This window comes from Gymnoscopelus braueri (genome assembly GCF_963280865.1).
Source record: "Gymnoscopelus braueri genome assembly, chromosome: 12".
NCBI classification, from domain to species: Eukaryota; Metazoa; Chordata; class Actinopteri; order Myctophiformes; family Myctophidae; genus Gymnoscopelus; species Gymnoscopelus braueri.
The window spans coordinates 26,120,909-26,144,361 of NC_137614.1; the positions used below are offsets into that span (position 1 = coordinate 26,120,909).

Below are 23,453 nucleotides of genomic sequence, written 5' to 3' on the forward strand. Positions count from 1 at the left end.
AATCCCCAACAGAAAAATACATCTCTAAACTAGAAATCCCAGCAACTACTTTTCCATTTTTGAAAAGAAACAAATCCATTGAAGTCATCAACATCCAACAGCAGAATACAGGACAAGAGAGTACGTAGTACAGCAGTACACAAATGTATAAACCCAATACATGAACACCTTTACTACATTGGAATGGGTGGCATTGACTTGCTTCTCCCATCCCTACACTGACACCATGTAAACACAACAAGATGGATGCAAACACAAAACATGCTTTTGTCCCTTTCCTGTGAATGAAACCAGTGGACGCTACCGCCAGCCAGATGCCCCTGCCAGCCACACAGCCTGGCCAGCCAAGTACCCTTTCCTCTGCCCGCCCCCAAACACCGAGCAGTGTCCAGCTGACAATATGAGAAAGATAGAAAAGGAGATCGAGAGATCGAAGCAGAGGGTGATGTCATACCTCTCACAGCGTTGGCCAGTGTGGCCAGGGGGGCAGTTCTCACAGATGGGTTGGCCATCAGAGCCCAAGTGACAGGACTGGGAGAACCTGTAGGTGTAGAGGACCACACATCATGAGACTGTAATATATATGTACTACATACATTTAGAGAAAATAACTAATAAACCTCTCCTAATTTAGATATCATCAGTGAGCCAAGCTTTCAGCGACAACCTGTCATGCTATAGCTTGATTACAAAGACACTAGACAATTTTTGAAGTTTACATTTTTAAGCTGCTCTTGAAACAGTATTTGGCAAAAAGTGATTATCTCAATTTCATTTCACCTAGATCTTTCAGCGTTGATGCCACAGAATTAATGTAAAGTGAGATTTTCACATCCGCAAGAACAACAGGATTTGCATTGTAATATCGGCGAGCTTCCCCTTTAAAAGAGTGAATAGACAATAACTCACTGGTTGCCAGGAGAAGTTCCAGGGCAGGGGCACGGCTGGCATGCCTGAGCACCAGCCGTCAAGGGGTTTCCATAAAAGCCAGGTAGACAACTATCACACTTTGGCCCAGCAGTGTTGTGGAGGCATTGCTAAAGGTCAGAAAACACACGCGCACACGCACACGCACGCACGCACGCACACACACACACACACACACACACACACACACACACACACACACACACACACACACACACACACACACACACACACACACACACACACACACACACACACACACACACACACACACACACACACACACACACAGAGAGAGAGGAGGTAAGATCCATGGAAAACTCACAGGAGCAACTGTGTTTCCACACGTCGGGATTCGCCAAGAAACTATTAGTGCATTCCACTGAAAAGATCAAAGTCGTTTCTGCTCTGGCGAAGGAGCGAGGGATGAAGTATCAAGTATGGCAAAGCTTACCAGACATGCACCGGTCTCTGGGTCACAGCCGCTGGCATGGCCGTTGCAATCGCACCTCTCGCAGGTTCCCAGGTAGAGGCCGGAGCCGGTCCGCGTGTAGCCCACATCGCACTCCTGCAGAGGTGTGGAAAAAGACCTCAGGCCAGGCACAAGTGATGGCAGGCAAGAGAGACTTTCCATCTCTTTGTTCCATTACAGTTGCCTGTAATGCAACATGCTTTTGACCTTTCAAGAGCCCTACTGTATCATCAAGGTGTGTGTGCGTGTGTGTGTGTGTGTGTGTGTGTGTGTGTGTGTGTGTGTGTGTGTGTGTGTGTGTGTGTGTGTGTGTGTGTGTGTGTGTGTGTGTGTGTGTGTGTGTGTGTGTGTGTGTGTGTGTGTGTGTGTGTGTGTGTGTGTGTGTGTGTGTGTGTGTGTGTGTGTGAGTGTGAGTGTGCAGGCAAAAGCAACGTGCACATGCATGCCTGCATTAGTGTGTATGTGTACCTGGCAAGAGGGTCCTGTGTATCCCTGAGGGCAGGCACATTCTTCCACCTCCAGAGCCCGCTCATTACCCGTGGGGTGGGGAACAGCAATATCCATCTTGATGTCTGAGATACTATACATACATCACACAACAAGGCACGCAAACAACACAGGTAAGGTGTTACGGTGATCATTTAGAAATGTAACCAAAGTTGTAACCGTTGTGGTTGACACTGAGGATTTCAGTGAGAGATATAACTATTTTTTAATCACAAATGCTTTGGAAGAGCAATTATCTTACCTGCTCTCGGCCATGTTGTCTGCATAAGTGGCCCGGATCAGAAAGACAGCGGTGTCAGCCAGAGCCATCAGGAGGTGCTCACGGGTACAGGGCTGTCCGTCAGAACGACGCCACGCAGACTAGCAAGAACGCATGGAGCAGTGGAGAAAGACAGGTGAGTCAGACAGCAGGGTCTAAGCCAGTGGTTCTCAAACTTTTTCATGTCAAAATTATATGTATTTGGCTGCGGACCCCCGTCTCAAAATATTTTGTTCCAGGGACCCCCAGAAGCAAATATTTGAGTCACAATACAAATGTTCGCTTTAAAAATATATATATTCAAAGATTTGCAAAATGTGTCATGATTTTTCTAAAATAGCAGATCTACAAGCTCATCATATCTACAAGCACGGCACTCAGCTTGCATATCTGCTATTTTTGAATAGCCAAAGTATAAAATATGGATAAAGGGGTTAAAATGATTGTGACGCTTTATTAACAACTTTTTCTGGGGGACCCCCTGATACCCCCCCAAGGACCCCTGGGGGACCCCACTTTGAGAACCAATGGTCTAAGCATTGAGATGAACTTATGGGACTTTTTTTTGTGTTCAAAATCTTGAAACATCGGGGTCCTCTGACTGCTCCGTTCAACAAAGCAACCTTAACAACACTGTCACCATAAAAGCCGTCACCAATGTGTATTGTAGCTCGTTCACAACCAAGTAAATGCAGAACTTTTCACACATGCACTCACTCACGCACGCACACACACGCATACCTCTCTGAAGGTCACAGTAATGGTTGACGGAACGCGTGGGAGGGTCTTGGTCTGAGAGTGGTGTTCCAGGGAAATGCCGTTGCCCTGGAGAACCACGTCCGGCTGGCCGTCAATGACGAGCGCGCGATGCCGTGGCTCGTAGCGCACGGTGTAACGCAGCTCCCCGCCATAGGCTGTCACCTGGCAGCAACGTGAGGAGAAAAGAGAGATGCTCAACAACAAGGCCCTTGTAAGTGGGATGGTGGAAAGGTATTTCACCCCCATGCCACGGTGGCTTAAGTCACGGATCACATGATGACACACATGTTGAGCATGACCACGGATCCAAAGTGAAGGTTGAAAGGAGGCAGGGTGTATGGATGAGTGCAGCCTTTTGGACTTGACAAACATGCTGAGGCATGACCAAATGCAGTGGAAAGGGCAGAGAAATCAGGCTTGACCCTTTTTTTTTCTTCTCCAGAGAGTTCCTTTTACCCCCCCCCCCCCCTGGCCTGCCCTCCACTTTCTCCCCTTTCCACCTCGTCTCACCTTATCTCCTCTGAAGCTCTCGGGCAGGACCCAGTAGTAGATGTCGTTAGGGATACTGGAGAAACCGCGGTAGACCACTTCAGCGGAGCCTCTCTGGGAGATGCCTTCGTCAATAGTTCTGGTGTTGGCGCTGTTGGACAGGGTGAACAGCTGTCCGTTCACACCGCCACGGACCTGAGACAAGTAGAGAGATCAGCGGGCTGAGATGTGATAAATCTACACACAACACCTGTGTTGCAGGACAAATAGATCATAAGTTCATAAATCTGCTGTGGAGTCGGAGCACTCTCATCAGAGCGCCAAATTCGTTTTGTGTAATTTCCAAATGAGAATTGGCAAGCCAGAATGAGTGAAACCTTGATTGCTAGCGTATTTAACCCCTCCCCTGCGCTTTATTCGATTATGGTAGCCTATAGTACCTGGTCCCTGCTCCAAGAGGAGCTGGCACATTGCTTGGTGACACCCATGCAGAAACACTGCAGACAGCCATCTGGGTTGGCTCCTGAAAGGTGGAAAGACCCGGGCTTGCACTCATCACAGAGAGCGCCTGCCACGTTGTTCTGCAAAACACACACATACGACACACACACACCCACCCACACACACATGTGTCAACCATCGGCCTGTCTCTCTCATCATGTCTATTATACAAATTACAGCCAAGTAAGTCACTCACAGATGACGACTGAATGAACTCCAGATTTTGGATTTATACAATATGGTTAACATATTAACACAGGCCTAATCTGTGGTTTATGACTTCAACATGACAGGATGGGAACGGTTCTTATACCTTGCAACCGCACGGCCTGCTGCTGGAGCTGATGGTTCCTCTGGCATCGCACTTGCCAATCGCTGGGCGGAGGGGAGAGGAAGAGAGGACATGACATACATGTATGGATAAGTTATGTGTAAGTAGCCGCACCTGGAAGCGTTCCAGCCATTTCTGCATACCTGAACCGTGATGGCATACTATACTGTACTAGGAGAGAGAGAGTGCCTGATGGTAATCATTACACAGGGTCAGGGTTTCCTAATGGCCACAGCGCTGGGTAACTGGAGTGTAGCACAACACTGGATAAATAATCCAGGTGAAACATCTGACAGCCCAGTCCACACATTGGAGAGTGTCTATGCAAGAGCCAGGCCGAAATATTGGTCTGGACAATATATCAGCTATTATTTGACTTTTTTGACAACATTGGAATCGGCAATTATGCAGCCGATGTGTCCGGATTTTTAACCACTTTCAACCCGCCGTTCCTAATTTAGCATGTCAATTATAGGTGATGTTTTTTTTTACGTTTTCAAAAATGTTCAAAAATAGCTGATCTACAAGCTCACAACATGTCGCATTGGGACACGTTGGGATCTTATAGATTGGCAATTTAAAAAAAGAAAATTGCGGTGGTTAAATAGTGGTTAAATAAAATAAAGTTCAGTTTATGTGTTTATTTTTTGTGAATCAAAAGTTGTTTGTGGTAAAAAAAAACATTTTACTTATAAGTTAAACTTTTATAAAATATGGGTTATAACATCTGTAATCAGTGGTCTAGGACTCTCCTAAACCGGGATCGTCATTGCAACCCATACTTACAAGATGGTACACATTTTCCATTTGGCTGTAGAGGGTTACCCTGGTAACCAGGAGCACACCTGAAACAATGCAGAAACAAAGTTATGGCTAAATCACAGACTTTTATCAAACTTCCATTCTATAGGTCATACAATGTAATGTTATAAAGCCATACACCATAACACATCATCATCATCGTGTTCAAGGTTAGTCTTGGAAGTATTCCAGCAGCATTATTTTGATCAACTTCCTCACTTTTCACAGCGTTTTCCGGTGTATCCTGTCCTGCAGGCGTCGCATGTTGCCTGTTGGTCAATGTCCAGGAAGCAGGTGTCGGAGAACCTACAAAACAAAAGCCCAAACCCCAGACCCCAGGAGTCACACATTAATGCGGTACATGAAGCAGTGGGTCTGCAGTGGGTTAATGGATACCAGGCAGGTCACACGCTGACACAGGGAATGAATTAACCACTGTTCTATATCTGTAGGAGTCTAACCCTGAGGAATATATTGTCGCTGTCGGGCAAAACGTAGTCTATATCTATATTTATTTACTTTTTTATGATTTTTCATATATCAATGGCCTATTTTATTCTTTGTCATATGACAGTGTTGCACAAAACAGACAAAACATTTTTGAAAGATTTTCACCTACAATAACATGTCCAAAATAGGGACACCGGTTTGAAAGTGGTGAAGTCTGCCTGTGGGTTTTACAAATATTTAACCAATGAAAAGTATTAACAAGAGCTTGTGACTAAATAATAACAACATTGGATCCATTGGAGCATAGGCTCTTTTTTCCATTTCCTGAAAATGAACAGTTTTGGACATACTGTACAAGTTTTCCACCCCGACAGCGACAATAAAAAACTGATGCCCCTGCTGCCCTGTGTGGCTGTGCCTGAATGTGAGTGAGTGGGTATAGGACTATGGGTGTGTGTGTCCCTTTATAATGTGTGTGTGTGTAAGTACACTATGTGCTTCGTTTGGTTGTAGGTGTAACTGCAAGGTGACCACTTACCGGCGGGACGTCTCAGTGTATGGACAGGGGCATGGCTTGCAGTCATCAGGCCGACCGCGACTCGGGTCCCCAAAGTATCCCGGGCGACACTTATCACACTGAGGACCTTCTGTGTTGTGCTGGCAGCTCTGTAGAAGGGAGCGCACGTACATTCATTATCTTCCATGCACAAACCACTCCTTTCGAGTGCGATTCATTATTAGCGACCGAACATTTCCTCTTTTAGTGGACAATTAGGCACTGAGTAATGACGAGCAATGATCGACAGTCAAGGAGCTTCGTGGCTAGCGCTCACCAGACAGTGTCCGCTGATGGGATCACAGGCGCTGGCATGTCCATTACAGTTACAACCAGCACACGTGCCAAGGTAAATGCCGCCTGGCACTCGCTCAAAGCCAGAGGAACATATTTCACAGGAGAGGCCAGTGTAGCCAGGAGGACATCTGGAAATGACAAACATTATTAATTCATTATACATACACAGTAAAACCCTCGGTGTTGATTTAACTCTGTAAAATTTGACCCAAATGGGTTCAATTAACAACACCAAATCGCTTCTATCTCACCTGCACTGTTCCACATCCTTGGCGTGGCCCCGGATGCTGAATTCGACAGAGGAGGTATCCATGACGACGTCGCTCAGCGCCACGCTGACCATGTGGTTGTCGAAGATGGTGCGGATGCTGATGCTGTCCAGGTTGGCCAGGGTCATCATCAGCTCCTCACGAGACACCGACCTACCGTTGGACTGCTGCCAGTTGTCCTAAAAACCAAACAGAAGTTTAACCACTCCAACCCTAATATTTAGTTCAGTGGTTCTCAAAGTGGGGTCTGGGGGACATTGTGGGGGTTCCAGGGGGTCCCCCAGCCAAATTAGTCAATATAGTATAAAAATGTTGTTTAGCCACTTTAAACTTATATAGCCTACAGCACATCGGCTATTTGAAAATAGCCAATCTGACAATAATTGCTTATTTTCTAGTTTCTGTGAAGCGATGAAGTAATGTTGTGTTTTTGTCGCATTCCTGAGCCAATAATTTGATGGCCGGTGGAGTCTCCTACTGTGTCTCCTACTGAAAATAGTCTCTCATTATTGGCTCAGGAATGCGACAAAAAGTAAAAGATCTCCATGAATTCAAGGCTTCATGGGGTGTGTAATTGATAGAAAATAAGTAATCGTTTGGGTGAACTACTCCTTTAAGAAACAAAAAATGACACCGGTCATCATTTGAAAAGCAGGGGACCAAACCACAGACTTACCTCGGTGAATTTGATCTCTTTCTGGTTGACCACCCTGGCAGGGGTTGTGTTACCCCTGCGGTACACAAGCCTGCGTCCATTCCCAACCAGGACCACATCTGGCTTCTCCTCGGGTTCAGACAGACCACGGGCCAGTGTGTAGCGGATCTTGAACTTCAGGGATCCACCATAGGAGTCAATCTAAAGCACATGCAGAAAGATTAGTAATTATCTTGATGACACAATAGAAAGTTGTGAAGTAAAAGGCTGTTAAGAGGTTGGTTCTTTTTCGATTGATTGATTGATTGAATACTTTATTAACAGTTTGCAAAAGGTACAGACGTAAATAAGCTTAAGCCTATGCCTTTTCGATCATCCAGAAAGAAATGTTGGATTTCAGTGTATGATGTTTCGTGATGCTGTTGATGAGGATCGAAATAAACAATAAAAAAACAATAAAATAACTATCTATAACGGTACAGAGGTACAGTTATACAATAATGCTAAAAGGATAACTCTACCTTGCTTCCCAGGAACTGGCGTGGCAGGGTCCAGAAAGAGTCGAGGGCGGTGAAACGGCGGGATAGATCAACGAGCTGGAATTCCTCCATCTCAGGGTTAATGAGAAGCTGTGTGGAGGAGAGAGGGGGGCTGCCGGGCCGAGAGGGGTATGTAACATTCACTCCTAGAGAGAAAGAAATGGGGAGGGGGGGGTATTATGGGTTATGATGACCTACTTTTTTTTTTTACCTGTGTATGGCTATTAAGTCATTTGGCATTCTGTTTTATGGTTGCATGATGTTCAAAATGTTTCAAAGAACCCCTTTAAGCCATTAAAACCGAGAACGCATCTGTGCAACCACTTTAACCATTATTTTATACTTTGGCTAATGAGCTTGTAGATCTGCTATTTTGGAAAAATACCCCCAAAAATATATTCAAAGATTTGCAAACATTTTCATGATTTTTCAAAAGATAGCAGATCTACAAGCTCATATAAGCTTGTATATCTGCTATTTTGAATAGCCAAAGTATAAAATAATGGTTAAAGTGGTTACAATCTAAAATGACAGATGCTTTCCCGGTCTTGATGGGTTAAGTCATTTGGCATCCTGTTTTATGCTTGCGTTGATGTTCAAAATGTTTCAAAGAACTGCTTTCAGGTCATCTACAGTCCATTAGCTCTGAGCATAAGCTGGCCTCGTACCTTTGAAGTCCTCCTCGTCAGTGAAGCGCAGGCTGATCTGGTTGCGGTAGCGGCCAGTGGCCTGGCAGTTCTTGGTGATTCCAGCGCAGAAACACGGCACACAGCGGCCCTCCACACTGAAGTGGCCTTCACGACAGACACCTGGCAAAAGGAAAAGTGTAGACGAATGAATAAAAAACAATAAAGAGCAAAGTTAATAGACATGGACATATTACATTGAGGTATATTGCAAATATACTTTAGCTCTGTTGATTCATTGCCAACACAATTTTGTTTTGCTGATGATTAAGTTTTGCTGATGATTAAGTAAGATGATTATGATTAAGATTAAGTATAATAATATATATAAATAGTATAGTATAGTATAGTATAGTATAGTATAGTATAGTATAGTATAATATTGTGTAGTATAGTATAGTATAGTATAGTATAGTATAGTATAGTATAGTATAGTATAGTATAGTATAGTATAGTATAGTATAATATTGTGTAGTATAGTATAGTATAGTATAGTATAGTATAGTATAGTATAGTATAGTATAGTATAGTATAGTATAGTATAATATTGTGTAGTATAGTATAGTATAGTATAGTATAGTATAGTATAGTATAGTATAGTATAGTATAGTATAGTATAGTATAGTATAATATTGTGTAGTAACTCTTAGGAGGGAAAGAATGTGTCACTCAATTCATTTGAGTGCCATGTGCATCAAAATGAAAATAGGAAATACATATGGCAAGGTACTGTATTATACAATTATACAGTGAGTCCTTGCCACAGTTCCTTTAAAAGAAAAAAACAAATAGTGTATATTATTTCGGAAATAGACAATCTACAAGCTCACAATGTGAACATTGTGAGCTTGTAGCTCTGTTTTATAGATTATCATCTAAAATGACATGCCCACAATAGGGATGCCATAGTTACAGTGGTTAAACTGCGTCATAATATAAAAACAAAAACACACACAAAAACAACAACACACAAATGGCACTGGAGTGCCAGTGTCAGTGTCAGTACCAGGCCCTGGTCTCTGAGTGAGAGTCAGCACTCCATCGGGGATGCCAAACACCAGGCCCTTGGCATTGATGGCTTCACAGGTGTACGCCCCCTGGTCTCCCTCCTTCACGTCACGGATGGTCAGGGTACCACGGCCATCTTCACTGGTCATGGAGATTCTGAGCATGCAACGACAATGACAAAACAAATAATTACATAATAACAGCAATTTTCTCAAATGGTTAAGACGAAGGATCAAAGATGCGTTCTCAACACATCTCAATTTCTCTCTCTAATTTAACATGCTGTGTGTCTCTCTTCCTCTGCGGGATGGACTATGATACAACATCTTCCACATATGATTATATTTCTCTTAAGGTTTAAAGCCTGAGAGATCTATTGCAGGTCTTATTAAAAAAAAGAAAAAAGCATAGACTTTCATTATGATTATCTAACCAGTGTCACCACAGTTGGCACACTGTACTGTACCCAAAATGAAAGACTGTCCTGAATATTATGTAACTGCAAATTATGGAAAATAATTTTAATTCCCAGAGGTCATGAATGTAAAGCTACACCGCTTCTACTGTCTCTAAGTCAGTAATTAAAACTAGATCTTTATGAAGAAATGAGTCAGCATTGAAACAGTAAACTATCAAGGATTGCAGGACATAGCATTTTAAAGGCTCTATTTGTGAAAGGAGAATATCACAAAGAGGACAAATTCCAGTTCTCATAATCTGTTTCTGATACATTTTCACAAAACTCTCTGGAATGCCTCGATCTGCAGATGTCTCATTCCAGATAGTTTTATCAAAACAGTCCAACACATGTTTTCCCAAAGTGGCATTAAAAAAATACCAGAACATTCTTTGGAATCTCTTTTCATCATTTAAAAGATGACTAGTTTAGTCAAATGCGTGCCATAACTTTCGTGAATATTAACATTTTATTACATAGAATGGTTGATGCTTGATTCTGTTGGTCAATCATGGCATTCTGTGGTCTGTTATTTCTTGATGGCAGACCACTTGAACTATGAACGCACCTGGATCATATAAATGTGTGGTGCTTGGTATTTGCTTTAATTTTACAGCTAAACAGGACACTAAAGTTTCTTTCTGAAAACATTTCAGACAAGAAAAAGGCAACAGAATCTTAATTCAGCACTACATATTGACAGTTTGACGGGAGTTTCGTGAGCCAGACGTGTTGTGTTTGCATAATGATTATGCAATAATCTAACAGACTATTTTCTTTTGCGGAAGCAATGAAATCCTTTTTAAATCAATAAAATATTTGTGTTGTTATATTTCGTGTCAAATTATTGTCTTCTTTAGTAAGTAGCCATGTAATTAGCAGGATAACGAACAGCGAGACGCTCATTATTGAGAAATTAATCACCCTGTAGGGGTTTATTTCTCAATAATGACCATTACGAGATGAGAAAAACCCACCTGCCACTAAGAGGGATGTGGCCCCAGTTGAGTCTCCAGGTGATGATGGGAGTGGGCACTCCTACAGCCTGACAGGTGAAGGTCACACTATCTCCACGCACTGCCGAAACGGACTCATCTGGCGGGCTTGTCACCAATGGAGGACCTTCATGTAAAACAAGAATCAATGAATCAGTATGGCAACCCCAAAAGGAACCTTTTGCAAATTGTGCTGTATATTTTTTGAGAACGGCATCTGAGTGCCATGTGGTGATTCAGTGAGGCTCATAAATGCCTGAAAGTCAGATATAACTGAGTGCGGTGGATGGGCAATTCCCTTTCAGTTCTCAGCACTGGATGGATCACAAACAGCTCTGTGTCTCAGTGACCACATGTGTGAAAAAAAGAGCCGGGATCACCGCAAATGTGTCACACGGCACAAAGGAGCTCAGAGGGTGACTATACAGGAGAATCAAAGAAGCAGAGAGGAAAGAATGAGCAAAGAGCAAAAAGTAAGAAAGAATATTGTCTGTGTGCTGTGTATGTGTGTGCATGCGTGCGTGTGCATGTGCATGTGCGTGTGCGTGTGTGTGTGTGTGTGTGTGTGTGTGTGTGTGTGTGCGTGCGTGCGCATGTCTCATAATTTGCTATCTTCAGTTATTCAGCTATTCAATTATTCACATAATACAACAATCTGAATTCATGAATACTGATTCAAAGTTGCCATATACTTTAACAGGATATAAAGAAACAGAGACTTCATTAATGGATTGCTTTATTTACAGTTCTGCTGTTAAAAGTGTCCACTTTGATGGCTTCTGAGTGAGGAGACATTATGCTAATAGAGCAGTCACAAAAACATATTCCTTGGGGAAAGACCGAAAAATGCTCACACACTAAGAAGAGCTAAGCCATAGCCTAGTAGAGCATTGGTTCTCAATGTGGGGTTCCTCCAGGGATTCCTGAGGGGGTCCCAGGGGGTCCCCAGCTTAATCATTGGGAACATTTCAAGGAAAGGTTTATCATGGGGCAAGGAAGAAGGCAACTGATACACTTTTCACTATTTGGCAGGCGACCTCCCTGAGCCACGTTCACTTCCAGCTTTTGTAAAGAAGGCCTCGTGGTGTGTCATCAGCTTCTTACTGTATGATACTGTTATTCCGCTAACCTGAACTTTTACATATAGTAAATTAATAGATACAACACAATTGTATTTTAAACCAGGATGAAATCAGAGGCGTGGCAGTGTGCATGGGACTGCAACACCTTATGGACGTACGCTGCCTCCTTGGCAGAGGTCTGTGCTCTGCTGAGCACATTTTATAGTTATACTCTCACCAATGTCACCTGCTTCCATTTAGGAATCTTGCAGCCTGGTAAACCATCCCGGTGGCGTGAATCCACATTATCATGTGTCTTCTGCAGACCTGCCTGGCCCCAAGCGCTGGGTGGTTTTGCAGAAAACAAAAAAGTGGAAGAGCCAATCAGTGTCTGTCAATCACAGGGCCCTGAGCGCAGACGACAATTGGCTCTTCCCACTTTTTGGTTTCTGCAGAACGCCCACCCAGCGCCCACTAAAGAGTTCATTCATTTACTGTATACTAAAAGCAACCACTACAATCGAAAATAATCTGCAAATTACTCTCTGACCTGTGTTACCACGTCCATTGCCATCTCAGAAGGTTCAGGACAGCTAGAACTGAAGAATCAGTAGAACAGCAACAAACGTTTTTTAGTTTGTAGTTGTCCTAGTCTGAACAACACACTGTACATCATAGTTTGGTTGTTTTTGTTCTAGCTGGAAGCACAATCAATCTCTTTGGCAGCAGAATCAATGCTTTAGTTCGACTGAAGGAATAAGCATGTTGATATCCGAGTCGATAGAACCTCAGGTAAGGCTTTGCAGGCAGTTGTTATAGGTCTAGAGAGATTGTCTAGACTCTAGACAGCCTCTGTAGATTTAGAGTGCTGAAACACCTCAGCTTCTCTGGACAGTGAAGAAATACATAGATGCAAGCTAAAAGAGTACCCTGGAGGATGTTTCTGTGAAAGAAGCTGCGGTACAACAATTGTTTGTATCAAATGCGTGACCGTGTGGAGATAGTTGCCTTGCCTTGCCGACGGCAAGCAGAGTTTCCTTTGTAGTCAAAATCAGAGCAGAGAAATAAAGTTATTAAAAGATTATTCCAACTTTACCCAGTTCAGATGGACCCTGCCTTAACTGCATTGAGCTGGAAGCTTAATTTAGCAATGAAAAGACGCCGTCATCTTGGGTCTCTACAGCAATGCAAATGTTGGGTAAGATTTTTTTTTAATTCTCTTACATACATACATGAATATTTGTGCCAAAATTAGTGAGGAGATCCTTACCAGCATACTACAAGTACAACCCTAACTTATCCTAGGAAGTAAGTATGCAATAACCAAGCTCATCATTGAATAGGTTGTGGGTGAAATGCATTTTTTTTGCACATCAAAACTGTTAATATCTTCCATCATATGATAGGCTATTTACATTCTAACTGAAATATATTTATACTAGTACCAAAAAAGTATTTATTTTTAATACATTACTTTGAAATAGAAAAGTTGACTTTAGTTCAACTCGAGAGAATTCGACCTCTCTCTCCACAGAGGTGTAAATATCCAAGTTTTGACAGTTTCACAGCTGGTCTAAATTCCAGATAGTAAGCAGTTGCTTGCAAAAATCCTCTATATCACGGTTCCAACCGTAACTTGGATGGAAGTTGTCTCATCATGATTGAGAAATGCAGCATTTCAGTACCAAAAGTTTGTCTTTTGGGAGTGAAATCACATCACAAGCATTTGTATTGAGGAGTGGAATGTGTGTGTGTGTGTGTGTGTGTGTGTGTGCGTGTGCGTGTGCGTGTGCGTGTGCGTGTGCGTGTGCGCGCGTGTGTGTGAGAGAGACAAAAACAGAGAGAGAGACAGAAAGAGAGACGGAGAGACATAGTATAATCAGGGATTAAGGGGAGACATAGAGCCGAGAACCTGGAAATGTTATTTTACCATGCGTGTACTTCAATGTAATACCAATCAGGTACCAATCAATGGACAAATTAAGTCTAAAGACTAATGCCTAAAGTAAATACCAACAGGAGAATATACTGTTTGACTTTAGCAGGGAAATGAGTCACATTTCACTTGGGACACACCCACATAATCAGCTGTGCTGCTCATGTTACAATAAACTTGAAGTTGAGTGTGTGTGTGTGTGTGTGTGTGTGTGTGTGTGTGTGTGTGTGTGTGTGTGTGTGTGTGTGTGTGTGTGTGTGTGGGGGGGGGCGTGTGCGTGTGTGTGTGTGTGTGTGTGTGTGTGTGTGTGTGTGTGTGTGTGTGTGTGTGTGTGTGTGTGTGTGTGCGCGCGCATGTGTGTGCAAGAAAGAAAGATGAGGAGAGAGAGAGAAGAGAAAGATTTGTAGAGGAAAATAAAATTGTGCATTTCTGTATAAGACTTACTGCAGGCATACTCATCAGAGCGGTCAGGGCAATCTGGCTCCTCATCACACTGGTAGCTAGCTGGGATGCAGGTGCGATCACTCAGACACACAAACTGCTCAGGGGCACACGTGTCACCAGGGCCCTTTGTAGCTGTCATGATAGAATACAGAGATGTGGGTTAAATTTAAGTCATTCTTAAACGTTCGCTTGAGGAAAGCAAGCCTTCATAAAGCCTCATATTTTAATGATGTCAAATACTAATTATGGGCCCCAAGTTGGGCCCATGGGTCCTATTCATGTGACAGTAACTACTCTGTTACTCAGAGTCAAGGTTCTCAGGGGATCTCTGGGATAGCTGATAGCTAGCTCTGCTGGTTCTGTGCTACCAGTCAATTGCATTCACCTTGTGTCCCAGGTGTAATTAGGCCTGATTAGGAGTCAATGCAATTACCGCCCTTGTAGGTCCCTGATGTTGCCTTCACACCAGTGCGAAAACAAATTTCGGGCATAACCCATTTTAATGGAGGGGGACATGAAATGCATTTGCTTTCTGTTGCAAATAGATCTCTTCACCTTAAGTTTAATCCGTTTTAACTTTGACCGGCAAAATGACATCACTCACCAATGCTCAACCAGTACCGAGAGAGTAGGCAGGGTTGACCTATCATTATTTAGCTTCTGATCTTGCCTATGTTTTTTTTTGCCACATCCTGTGAAAAATAGGCCCTGAAAATTCTGGTGTGACCATGAGGACTGGAGGTTGAGAATCACTGCTGACGAAGACCAGATCAACATTTTAGACTCACGGCAGTCAGTTTCATCCGAGTTGTCCTCGCAGTCATTATCTCCATCACAGCGCCATAGCTTGAGGGCGCACCGGCCATTTTTACATTTGAACTCGTTGGGCTCACAGGGTGAGGGAGTACCTGTAGACAGATAGGGGAGAAAGAGCAGAGGATGGGTGCGCTGACATCTGGATATGTGTACGCGTCCATGCCCACATCATGCAATGTGTGCACATTTGTGTCATTAATACTCACCACATCTTAACTCGTCACTACCATCATTGCAGTCCCTTTCTCCATCACAGAGGTAGTCGCGTGGGATACACTCTCCATTCGGACAGGTGGCTTGATCTACTCTACAGGGCCCTGGGGGGGCAGGGGGACGTACAACCTTCTTGGTGGGGGGTGGAACAGCAGGAGAGGTTGGGGAGACCGGACTTGGTCGTTTCACATCTGAAAATGAACCTTGATTAACATCCCACCTTTTCATATCAAGCAGAGGCTTGAAAAATGCCACTGTCATTTCAAGAGAACACGGAAAAGTCACACGACATCATTCCACGTGCAATTCTGACCCGCCTCCATGCTGTAGCTGACCGTGTTTTACGAACTGCCTGCCAGCCAACCCAAAGCTACTCACCGCCGCAATTGGTCTCATCACTCATGTCTCTGCAATCAGGTCTGTTGTCACACAGGTATTCCATCAGGATACATGTTCCATCACCACACTTGTGCTCATCCGCCATGCAGGGCCTGATGCTGGGGGTTACTGGGGGGAAATGCGGGCAAATGGGGATGGGGTTCAAGGGTCAAAGACATGCAAGCCAAGACTACCAGCCAAGAGACTATGGCAGCGACCTTATCTCGTGTCACGATGCAAATGTGTGGGCACACGTTAGGGGAATAATACCAGAGTATTACCCCTAAGTAGGTCCGTCAGCTCTGTGTTGACACAACTATAGCTAGATAGTTGATCAGTTAGGATCATTAGAATAGTCATTTATGGTTTCAAGATTTCTCTGTAACATTTTGGTACATATACTGTACAGATAGTGGTCAATAATTTTGCAAACATCTCATTGCTTCAGCTGTGCTGTTGCATCTAAAAACCTAGCCGAAATGCAGCATGTATAAAAAGCATGCTGTTTCTCAGCCTATTACAGTCTGCCTAATATTTACAAGTGCATGGACATTGTGGATAAAATAACCACACCAACCAAATAAAAAGCTGATGAACAACAGCATTCATAATAAGACTCATGCCATGCAAAGACCCATCCTATTGCTTATGTCCTGTGGAGCCAAATGTTGTGCTTGTGGACATATTCAGATTGTCTACTCTACAAAGCTGCTTTCATGCATAACATTCCTCAGGTCACGTGAACACTGGTAACACATGTCCAAAGTAGAGGCCATCAAAAAGCTTCAAAGTTCAAAGTCAAAAGGAAGGAGCAGCTAGGCTATTCATTCTAAAGGCACTACAGTCAGTCATCCAGTATTTACAGTCACCGTGCAGCAGGCATGGCATAGTACAAACCTGGCGCCGCAACAGGTTCCACAAGGGGTGGAGCTTGAGCTAAAAATCACAGAGACTCGTTAAGGAAACCGCCTATACCCCTTTTGTCAGACTGATGCACTGCTGAAGACAGATAGGCAACGTGAACTGAGAAAATGTATCGCATAACACAGTCAGAGCTGTGTAAAATGGTCCGCTGCACTCGAATAAACACATTTCCACTTTGCTGGAGAGCTCATAGGCCTCACCTTCTCCCAGCCGTCTGAACTGAAAGCCCTGGACTGATGTGACGTAGGAAGCGATGGCTCCCTCCTTCACTACGCTGTACAGCACACTGCGGATCTGCTCGTCGTTGCTGTTGTAATCAGAGCCCACATCCATCTCCACAAATGTGTCCACCCCATCCTCTCTTATCATCTTCCTAAGGAGAGCAGAACAGAAAGCAGAGCAAATAAGGTTCTGGACGATGTACGGTGGAGGGGTCCAAAACTAGGCATCTCTGTACTATCTTGCACTGATCAGTGTTTATGTGTATGTGAGTAATTCCATATCAGGATCATATTATACAATGCACTGGTATCAAATGACATATAATTGAGTAAACTACGTCTATTTATCCTCTTGTATGTGCCCTGACTAACTTCAAGTATTAATTACAGGGCTGCATTGCTGAGTTGACACTCCATACCGTGTTTGGAAATGGAGAGAAAGGGATCATCTGACCATGGTAAGACTATAATAAGACATTTAAGGCAGCAGCACACAGCTGGAGAGTTTCCAGAGCAAGGGTTTGATTTCCAGGCTTTGTGTTCTTACTTGATGAGGACCACGCTGACCGTCTGGACGCCTGAGATCCTGTTGTACTCTGACTCCAGCTGTGGATGAGAAAACACACACAGAGACGATGAGTTTATGGAAACCAATCTAGGGGGTTATTTAATAACTGTGAGGAAGTCATGAATCGTATGGATGAGAAGTAAAAAGGTGAAAATATCCTTGTTCATATAAACAACATTCTGTGCAGTTAACATGACCGGTGATGATACGGAAAATAGCTGCAGGTGAGAGTGGTCCATATTTGGGGTGGGGGGAGTGGGTGTGACATAAGAACAAAATGGCCCTGTTTTAATATGGTGAATAGCATGGTGCGTGTGTGAGGATCTGCTGCTGTTCTGTGTGGGTGGGTGTTAAGGAGAGTCTTTTGGGAGAGGAAATGGCCTACCGTGTCCACCACCGCATCGGAGATCTCGATGAAAGCCGGCGAGAAGATGTCTTCCAGCTCCGGTCCGTAGACCAGGGAGTCGGTGAAATTGACTAGAGCTCTGTAATAGACTGTAAACACAGAGAATGGAGAGAGGAGGCTGTCAGCTCAAACCACACAGTAACAGACTAGGGCAACCACAAGCTCCACATTAATACCCATTATGTCCCAGCGTTAACATCATTGTAGAGCCAGTTCTTAAACGCTATTTTTTCCACATGATTAAGTGGCGAGCCCGTTAAAGATGACTTGAGATTAAATAAAGTTTTGGGGAATAATGGCTCCCTTTGGTTAAAAAGTTTTGTGAAGTTAAAATTGAAGAGCATTGCTGTGGCTAAAACGAGAGCCGCATGCCACATACAAATTATGGTGTCTATTTCCATATCTGATCTGTGGTGTGGTCTGCGCTAAAACCAAACGACGGCAGCTTTGCACCACACATATGCTCTGACAAGAGACACACGCTGACATAGGCACACTCAACACCCACATACTCAAATATAGTCATGGAATTATAATATCAGTCTCTCTCTCTCTCTCTCTCTCTCTCTCTCTCTCTCTCTCTCTCTCTCTCTCTCTCTCTCTCTCTCTCTCTCTCTCTCTGTCACTAGGACGTGGAGGCGAAATCACATCAACAAATGATTGAAGACAGATGTTGATAACGTTTGTATGTCAAAAGTGCCAGAGTTTGCACTGCAGAAGCCTAATCAAATGCAAACCCTAAGGTCCACACAGTGTGTGAACACCATCCAATGGCTGGGTCACTGCTTGGTTCCAGATTTCCTGAGGGAAAGCTATGATGACATCAGGGACTTGGAAGGTAAGTGGGAAGTTCTAGTCTGCATCTGTACCATGCCAACGGTTCCAGAGGAGGGAGAGAAAAAATAATCCTCTGTGAATTATTCTGGAAGGGGGCCTCAACATTCCCTCGCCATCCACCAAGTTTAAACACATCAGCCAGGCAGGGAGGCCAGAGGTGGAAGGGGCTTAAGCAAGGGTTATTATATCAATGTGCCACAGAGGCAACATTAGCTCGATAAACCTGTCCCGGAACATACAGTAAGTAGGTCAGCTGTTGGCAGACACGGCCGTCTGCAACCACACACAGGTCAAACAATAGCTGCAATTAATGATTAGTGTTTGTTTTATCAGATGGGTGTGGTTAACTAAACAAGGACATTTCCGATTATGTCAGAGAAGCCATCAATCATTGAATTATCATATGTAGCAGAAAGTAAATACTATTATTCTTTAGGTCTGCCGTGTACAATAATGTTATTATGGGGCACCATTAGACTCGATGATATCGGGACCCACATAAAAGTAAAGTCTTGAGATATTATTATTATACAATAGGCCTACTACGTTTTTCACTATCTATTTATTTGACCTTTACATTATGCATAAACATAAACCTTTTCAGAAATCCATGCAATGACCTCCATGTAGAACTACTGTATATGAATAAACCCAAATATTATTTCATTATTAATTAAATTAAAACTTTATTATTCCACTGTCACAACCATAACATATTGGCTTTTAAATATCCCAGCCCCACAGGGTGCCCCATTGTCACACTCCTGCTAACACCCTTTTGGAATGGGCTTGCCAGGATCTGATTTGACCCAGGGTTAAGGAAGGAAGTCAATATTTGTACTGTCTCTTACAGTTGGATGCTACTTGCCTATAGAGTCATGTTTGATGAGAGCCTATCCTGAGGGCGCACAATGCCGTGCATACACAGTACATACAGCCACATAAACACATGCAGATACAGTACAGTGCTGTAAGCAATGCACACATAGTGTACACAAGCACATTAAACATGCTTAAGTTAATACATGCACGTGCACAAAACCAAACACACATCCCATCATTCCTTTTCTTCCCTCTCCCCTTTTTTTCTCCCTCAATTACGTTGAGCATGTGGACAATGACAGCACCCATTTATCATGCTTACGGGGTGCTACTTAATTAAAAGTTGAAGACATTGCGCTTTCCACAGAGGCAGTGACTTCATTGTGGTAAGGGCCTGTGGGGGCCTTGTGTTAAGGGCCAGTGGGGGCCTTATTGCTGCACAGCCAGAGCTTTGGCCCGGCAGCGGGTGCCTTCTCAAAACATAGCTGAATTCCCTTTCATTACACACAGAATTGGCACCACGACGGGTGCTCCAGTTGCTTCCTCCAAGACGCCTTCCATTCCTGGTAAGGAAAGGCCCCATTTAGTGGCAGAGTAAACTGAACACTGGCTATGAAAACACACAATGATGTGAACATGCACAGCAGAGCTGCAGCCATTAGCAGAGCCTGGCGGTGCGCCTGCGGCCTGTTGTACCGCCATAATACCGGGATAATCAAGCACGGCCCAATCGTGGCAGCAGAAGAACAGGCAACATCAAAGTGCCTCATCAAAGCAGCTCATTTGACCCGTGGATAATCTAATCACTTGAGCAGCCCTCGACTCTCTGAGCTCGCCGCTCTGACGTGACGGCCCGGGGAGCATATAGGGCCCAAAACGGCCTATGCTCCTTTGATTAGCACGCCGAGCCGTGGCCCTGCTGCTAACGAGCGTCTCTTTTTGCTCTGAGACCCAATTCTCCTGTACACCAATCACTGTTTCCACTCGGGGGGGGGGGGGGGGGGGAGCAGTATGATGGAACTCTACGAGTGCAGACATGACGGGTGGCGCGGCAAGAATAGAAAAGGGAAGCCCCGAAAAATAGCGTTCCAAACTCTTAATTCACAAACGTATTTAGCTATTAAAGCTGCGTGGCAGAACTGTGGCAGCTTTGTGTAACAGCCCCCTTACCCCCCCTCCAAACACACAGAGGCCTATGAGCAAGACAAAGACCTGATTGAGCAGTGAGCCCGGCATGGCCTTTAAAGCCCAGCCACTTTCGGTTTGACCTTCAACCCCCCCAGGCAATGCCTACGGCACCGTCCCAACGCCGCCCAACCCGTCGGGAGAGACAAAGACAGAGAGTTAGAACTGACAGGAATGAGGCTCCAAACCACATTTTCCCCCATCAAACGAGGTCCCCCACAAATATGAGACCTTTGCCTCCCTTTTCCCGCTTTTCTTTCTTTCTCCCTCTCTCTCCCTCTCTCTCTGTGTCTGCCTGGGAGCAAATTCTCAGTCTCAGCTTTTATAGAGAAGACCCCTGCTATGTAACCCCTTTTGATGATGGCCAGCCAAACAGCTATGTCTCAAAAGTCTTCTATTCTCTCAGGAATGACTCCTGGCCTCGGTGTTAAGCTGACTCTCCCCACCTCTCTTTTCTGCTCTCCCACACAGCACCACACAACATGAACATAAAAGGAACGTTGTGTAAAAGGGACGCTGGGACTTAAAACCTATACACTTCGTTGCCAGGGGGCCTCCAGGGGTCTGTACTTGTTTCCCTCTACACCAAATCTCTTCACCAAAAATAGCCGATCTACAAGCTCACAACCACATCACGGACGTGCTGTGAGCTTATAGATCTTCTATTTTCGCTGAATTTTCGCCTGTTATGACATGCCCAGAATAGGGACGCTGGGGTGGTTAGTGGCCGTAACGCCCACCATCAGCGGTCACTGAGAGAACAGTTGTTTTACATCACAGGGGCGAGCCATCTGTAGGAGGCAAAATTGACTCCAATTACAGTGTAAAGTACATTATAATCAAATTGGGTTTTTTGTTTTGTTTGTTCTTTGGGCTTTTTATGCCTTTATTATTATTGACAGGACAGTAGGCTGACAGGAAAATGGGGAGAGAGAGATGGGGAGTGACACGCAGCAAGGCTGCGAAACGCTGTCAGGTTACATTGTACCTTTGAACCTTTAATCAAATATTTAAGAAATTGGCTGTCCGGCTGTCCCCTGAAACAGGGTAGCGGAATAAATTCCCACATCACTTAATGATGTTGTTTTCAACTGGAAATGCAAGTGTTGCCACTGGGTGGGAGATGGGGTTGTTCCAATGGAACGATGGAACAACCCCATCATTTTTCCACTGGCATCAGACAACGTTGGGAGTACCATGTGAGACGGACAGAAAAAAACAACAGCCCAGACGCTATCTGAGAGTGCCCGTGCATAACTGACAGAACAGGTGACAGGAGTTTGTGCCAAGTCGCCTGGCCAGAAAAGAGAAAAGAAGGGGGTAGAGAAGAGTAGAGTAGAGTAGAGTAGAGGAACTGTTGCAGTAGAAATCAAGGAATCTCTTTTTTAAGGAAGGGACGCCGACGTCATTTTCTCTTTCCTGCAATTCCATTCGGCAGATTCGTCGCACTGCGTCACACCGGAAGTTCCATGGAATAACATTGGAGTCTATGAGAGCCGGCTGGACAGTTTATGAACAAACACTATTTCTGAACGATTGAGACCTTTATAAAATACTCTGCTCAGGAAAATAAAAGAAGACATACCACACATTGTTTTCTGCTGTGTTGCTTTTCGATGTGTTCATTGTATAATTTTATAGAGGTATACGTCTATCGCGATACCGCCAAGCCAGAAACGATACATGCCGCTGTTTAGATGCCTCAATAAAATTATGTACTCTGCACCTCGAAAAGCAAATGATTAGAAAACAACCTGTGATATGTATTCTTTTATATTCCTGAACCGATTATATGACAAAGGTCGCAATCATTCAGAAATAGTGTTTGTTCATGTGCTGGTCCAGCCGGCTCCATGCACTGCCATGTATTTCATCGAACTTCCGGTGCGACGTTTGCCACCCATGAGCGCCATGGCGCATCCCCGGTGTCCAGCGCGTCCCTTCCTTAAAAAAGAGATTCCTTGGTAGAAATAAGGAAGCACAGAAGGGACTTACTGTGCTCGGGTTCATCTGGACTCTGTAAGTTCCCCAGATATTGAGAATCCAACCAGCCTGCTATGGTGGGCAAGTGGTGACGAAGCGAGGCGCAAGGAGCAAGAGGCGAGAGACAAGGAAGGGAGACATGGTGCAGAGGTCGAAGGGTTACAAACAGAAGCAAAGGTCAAGGATCAAACAAGAGAAGCGAGAGACATGAACCAGGGGTGGGGTGGGGGGGCAAGTTAGCCAGGCAGGTGTGAAGAGGTTAAAGTTTCAGGAAAGTGAGAGCGGAAATGAGAGAAAGACAGGGAGAGAAAATAGAAAAGGACAATTAGAAAGACTACAAGTGTTGTCTTAATTAACAGAGCTGTTTGAGGCAAAACAGATGCACAGATCAGAAAAAAAGGTTCAGACAGACTTAAAATGCATGTCAGGAGTGTACTCATCTGTTTGTTTACACAAACAATTAACATCGCTTCCGTCATCAGCATAGAATGTTTGGGCAAGAGTTATCATCAGTGATTTAAAATGTTGACCACAAATGTTTGTAATTACATAATATATAAACAAATCCACAGTTCAATTTGAAGTTGTGAGTCTGCTGTGCGGAGACTAATGCCAGATTGTTTGCCTTAAAGGAGTACCTCACCCAAAAAATACCGGAAGTATTTCTGGGTGAAGTACACATTTTTGGGTGAAGTACTCCT

At 44.1% G+C, this 23,453-nt stretch overlaps 1 protein-coding gene across 14 annotated transcripts in view; it reads right to left on the minus strand.

The window, feature by feature from the left end:
- Nucleotides 1–23,453, minus strand: part of hspg2 (heparan sulfate proteoglycan 2) — a 105,011-nt gene that overhangs the window by 48,870 nt on the left and 32,688 nt on the right. For 12 of the 14 annotated variants that reach the window (XM_080445713.1, XM_080445712.1, XM_080445716.1 and 9 more), the window contains exons 4-29: nucleotides 17,905–18,014; nucleotides 17,499–17,557; nucleotides 16,931–17,103; nucleotides 15,807–15,935; nucleotides 15,422–15,619; nucleotides 15,188–15,307; nucleotides 14,400–14,531; nucleotides 10,941–11,085; nucleotides 9,505–9,662; nucleotides 8,481–8,621; nucleotides 7,795–7,958; nucleotides 7,295–7,474; nucleotides 6,601–6,797; nucleotides 6,330–6,477; nucleotides 6,035–6,162; nucleotides 5,266–5,352; nucleotides 5,032–5,090; nucleotides 4,228–4,289; nucleotides 3,854–3,994; nucleotides 3,435–3,608; nucleotides 2,907–3,086; nucleotides 2,148–2,266; nucleotides 1,868–1,979; nucleotides 1,382–1,495; nucleotides 910–1,037; nucleotides 455–541 (exon numbers count right to left, since the gene is read on the minus strand). In XM_080445713.1, coding sequence (XP_080301839.1) covers nucleotides 455–541; nucleotides 910–1,037; nucleotides 1,382–1,495; nucleotides 1,868–1,979; nucleotides 2,148–2,266; nucleotides 2,907–3,086; nucleotides 3,435–3,608; nucleotides 3,854–3,994; nucleotides 4,228–4,289; nucleotides 5,032–5,090; nucleotides 5,266–5,352; nucleotides 6,035–6,162; nucleotides 6,330–6,477; nucleotides 6,601–6,797; nucleotides 7,295–7,474; nucleotides 7,795–7,958; nucleotides 8,481–8,621; nucleotides 9,505–9,662; nucleotides 10,941–11,085; nucleotides 14,400–14,531; nucleotides 15,188–15,307; nucleotides 15,422–15,619; nucleotides 15,807–15,935; nucleotides 16,931–17,103; nucleotides 17,499–17,557; nucleotides 17,905–18,014 — 3,445 coding nt within the window. Of the gene's footprint in view, nucleotides 1–454; nucleotides 542–909; nucleotides 1,038–1,381; nucleotides 1,496–1,867; nucleotides 1,980–2,147; nucleotides 2,267–2,906; nucleotides 3,087–3,434; nucleotides 3,609–3,853; nucleotides 3,995–4,227; nucleotides 4,290–5,031; nucleotides 5,091–5,265; nucleotides 5,353–6,034; nucleotides 6,163–6,329; nucleotides 6,478–6,600; nucleotides 6,798–7,294; nucleotides 7,475–7,794; nucleotides 7,959–8,480; nucleotides 8,622–9,504; nucleotides 9,663–10,940; nucleotides 11,086–14,399; nucleotides 14,532–15,187; nucleotides 15,308–15,421; nucleotides 15,620–15,806; nucleotides 15,936–16,703; nucleotides 16,743–16,930; nucleotides 17,104–17,498; nucleotides 17,558–17,904; nucleotides 18,015–23,453 lie in introns of all 14 variants that reach the window. The other 2 variants (XM_080445721.1, XM_080445710.1) reach the window with 2 other exon arrangements.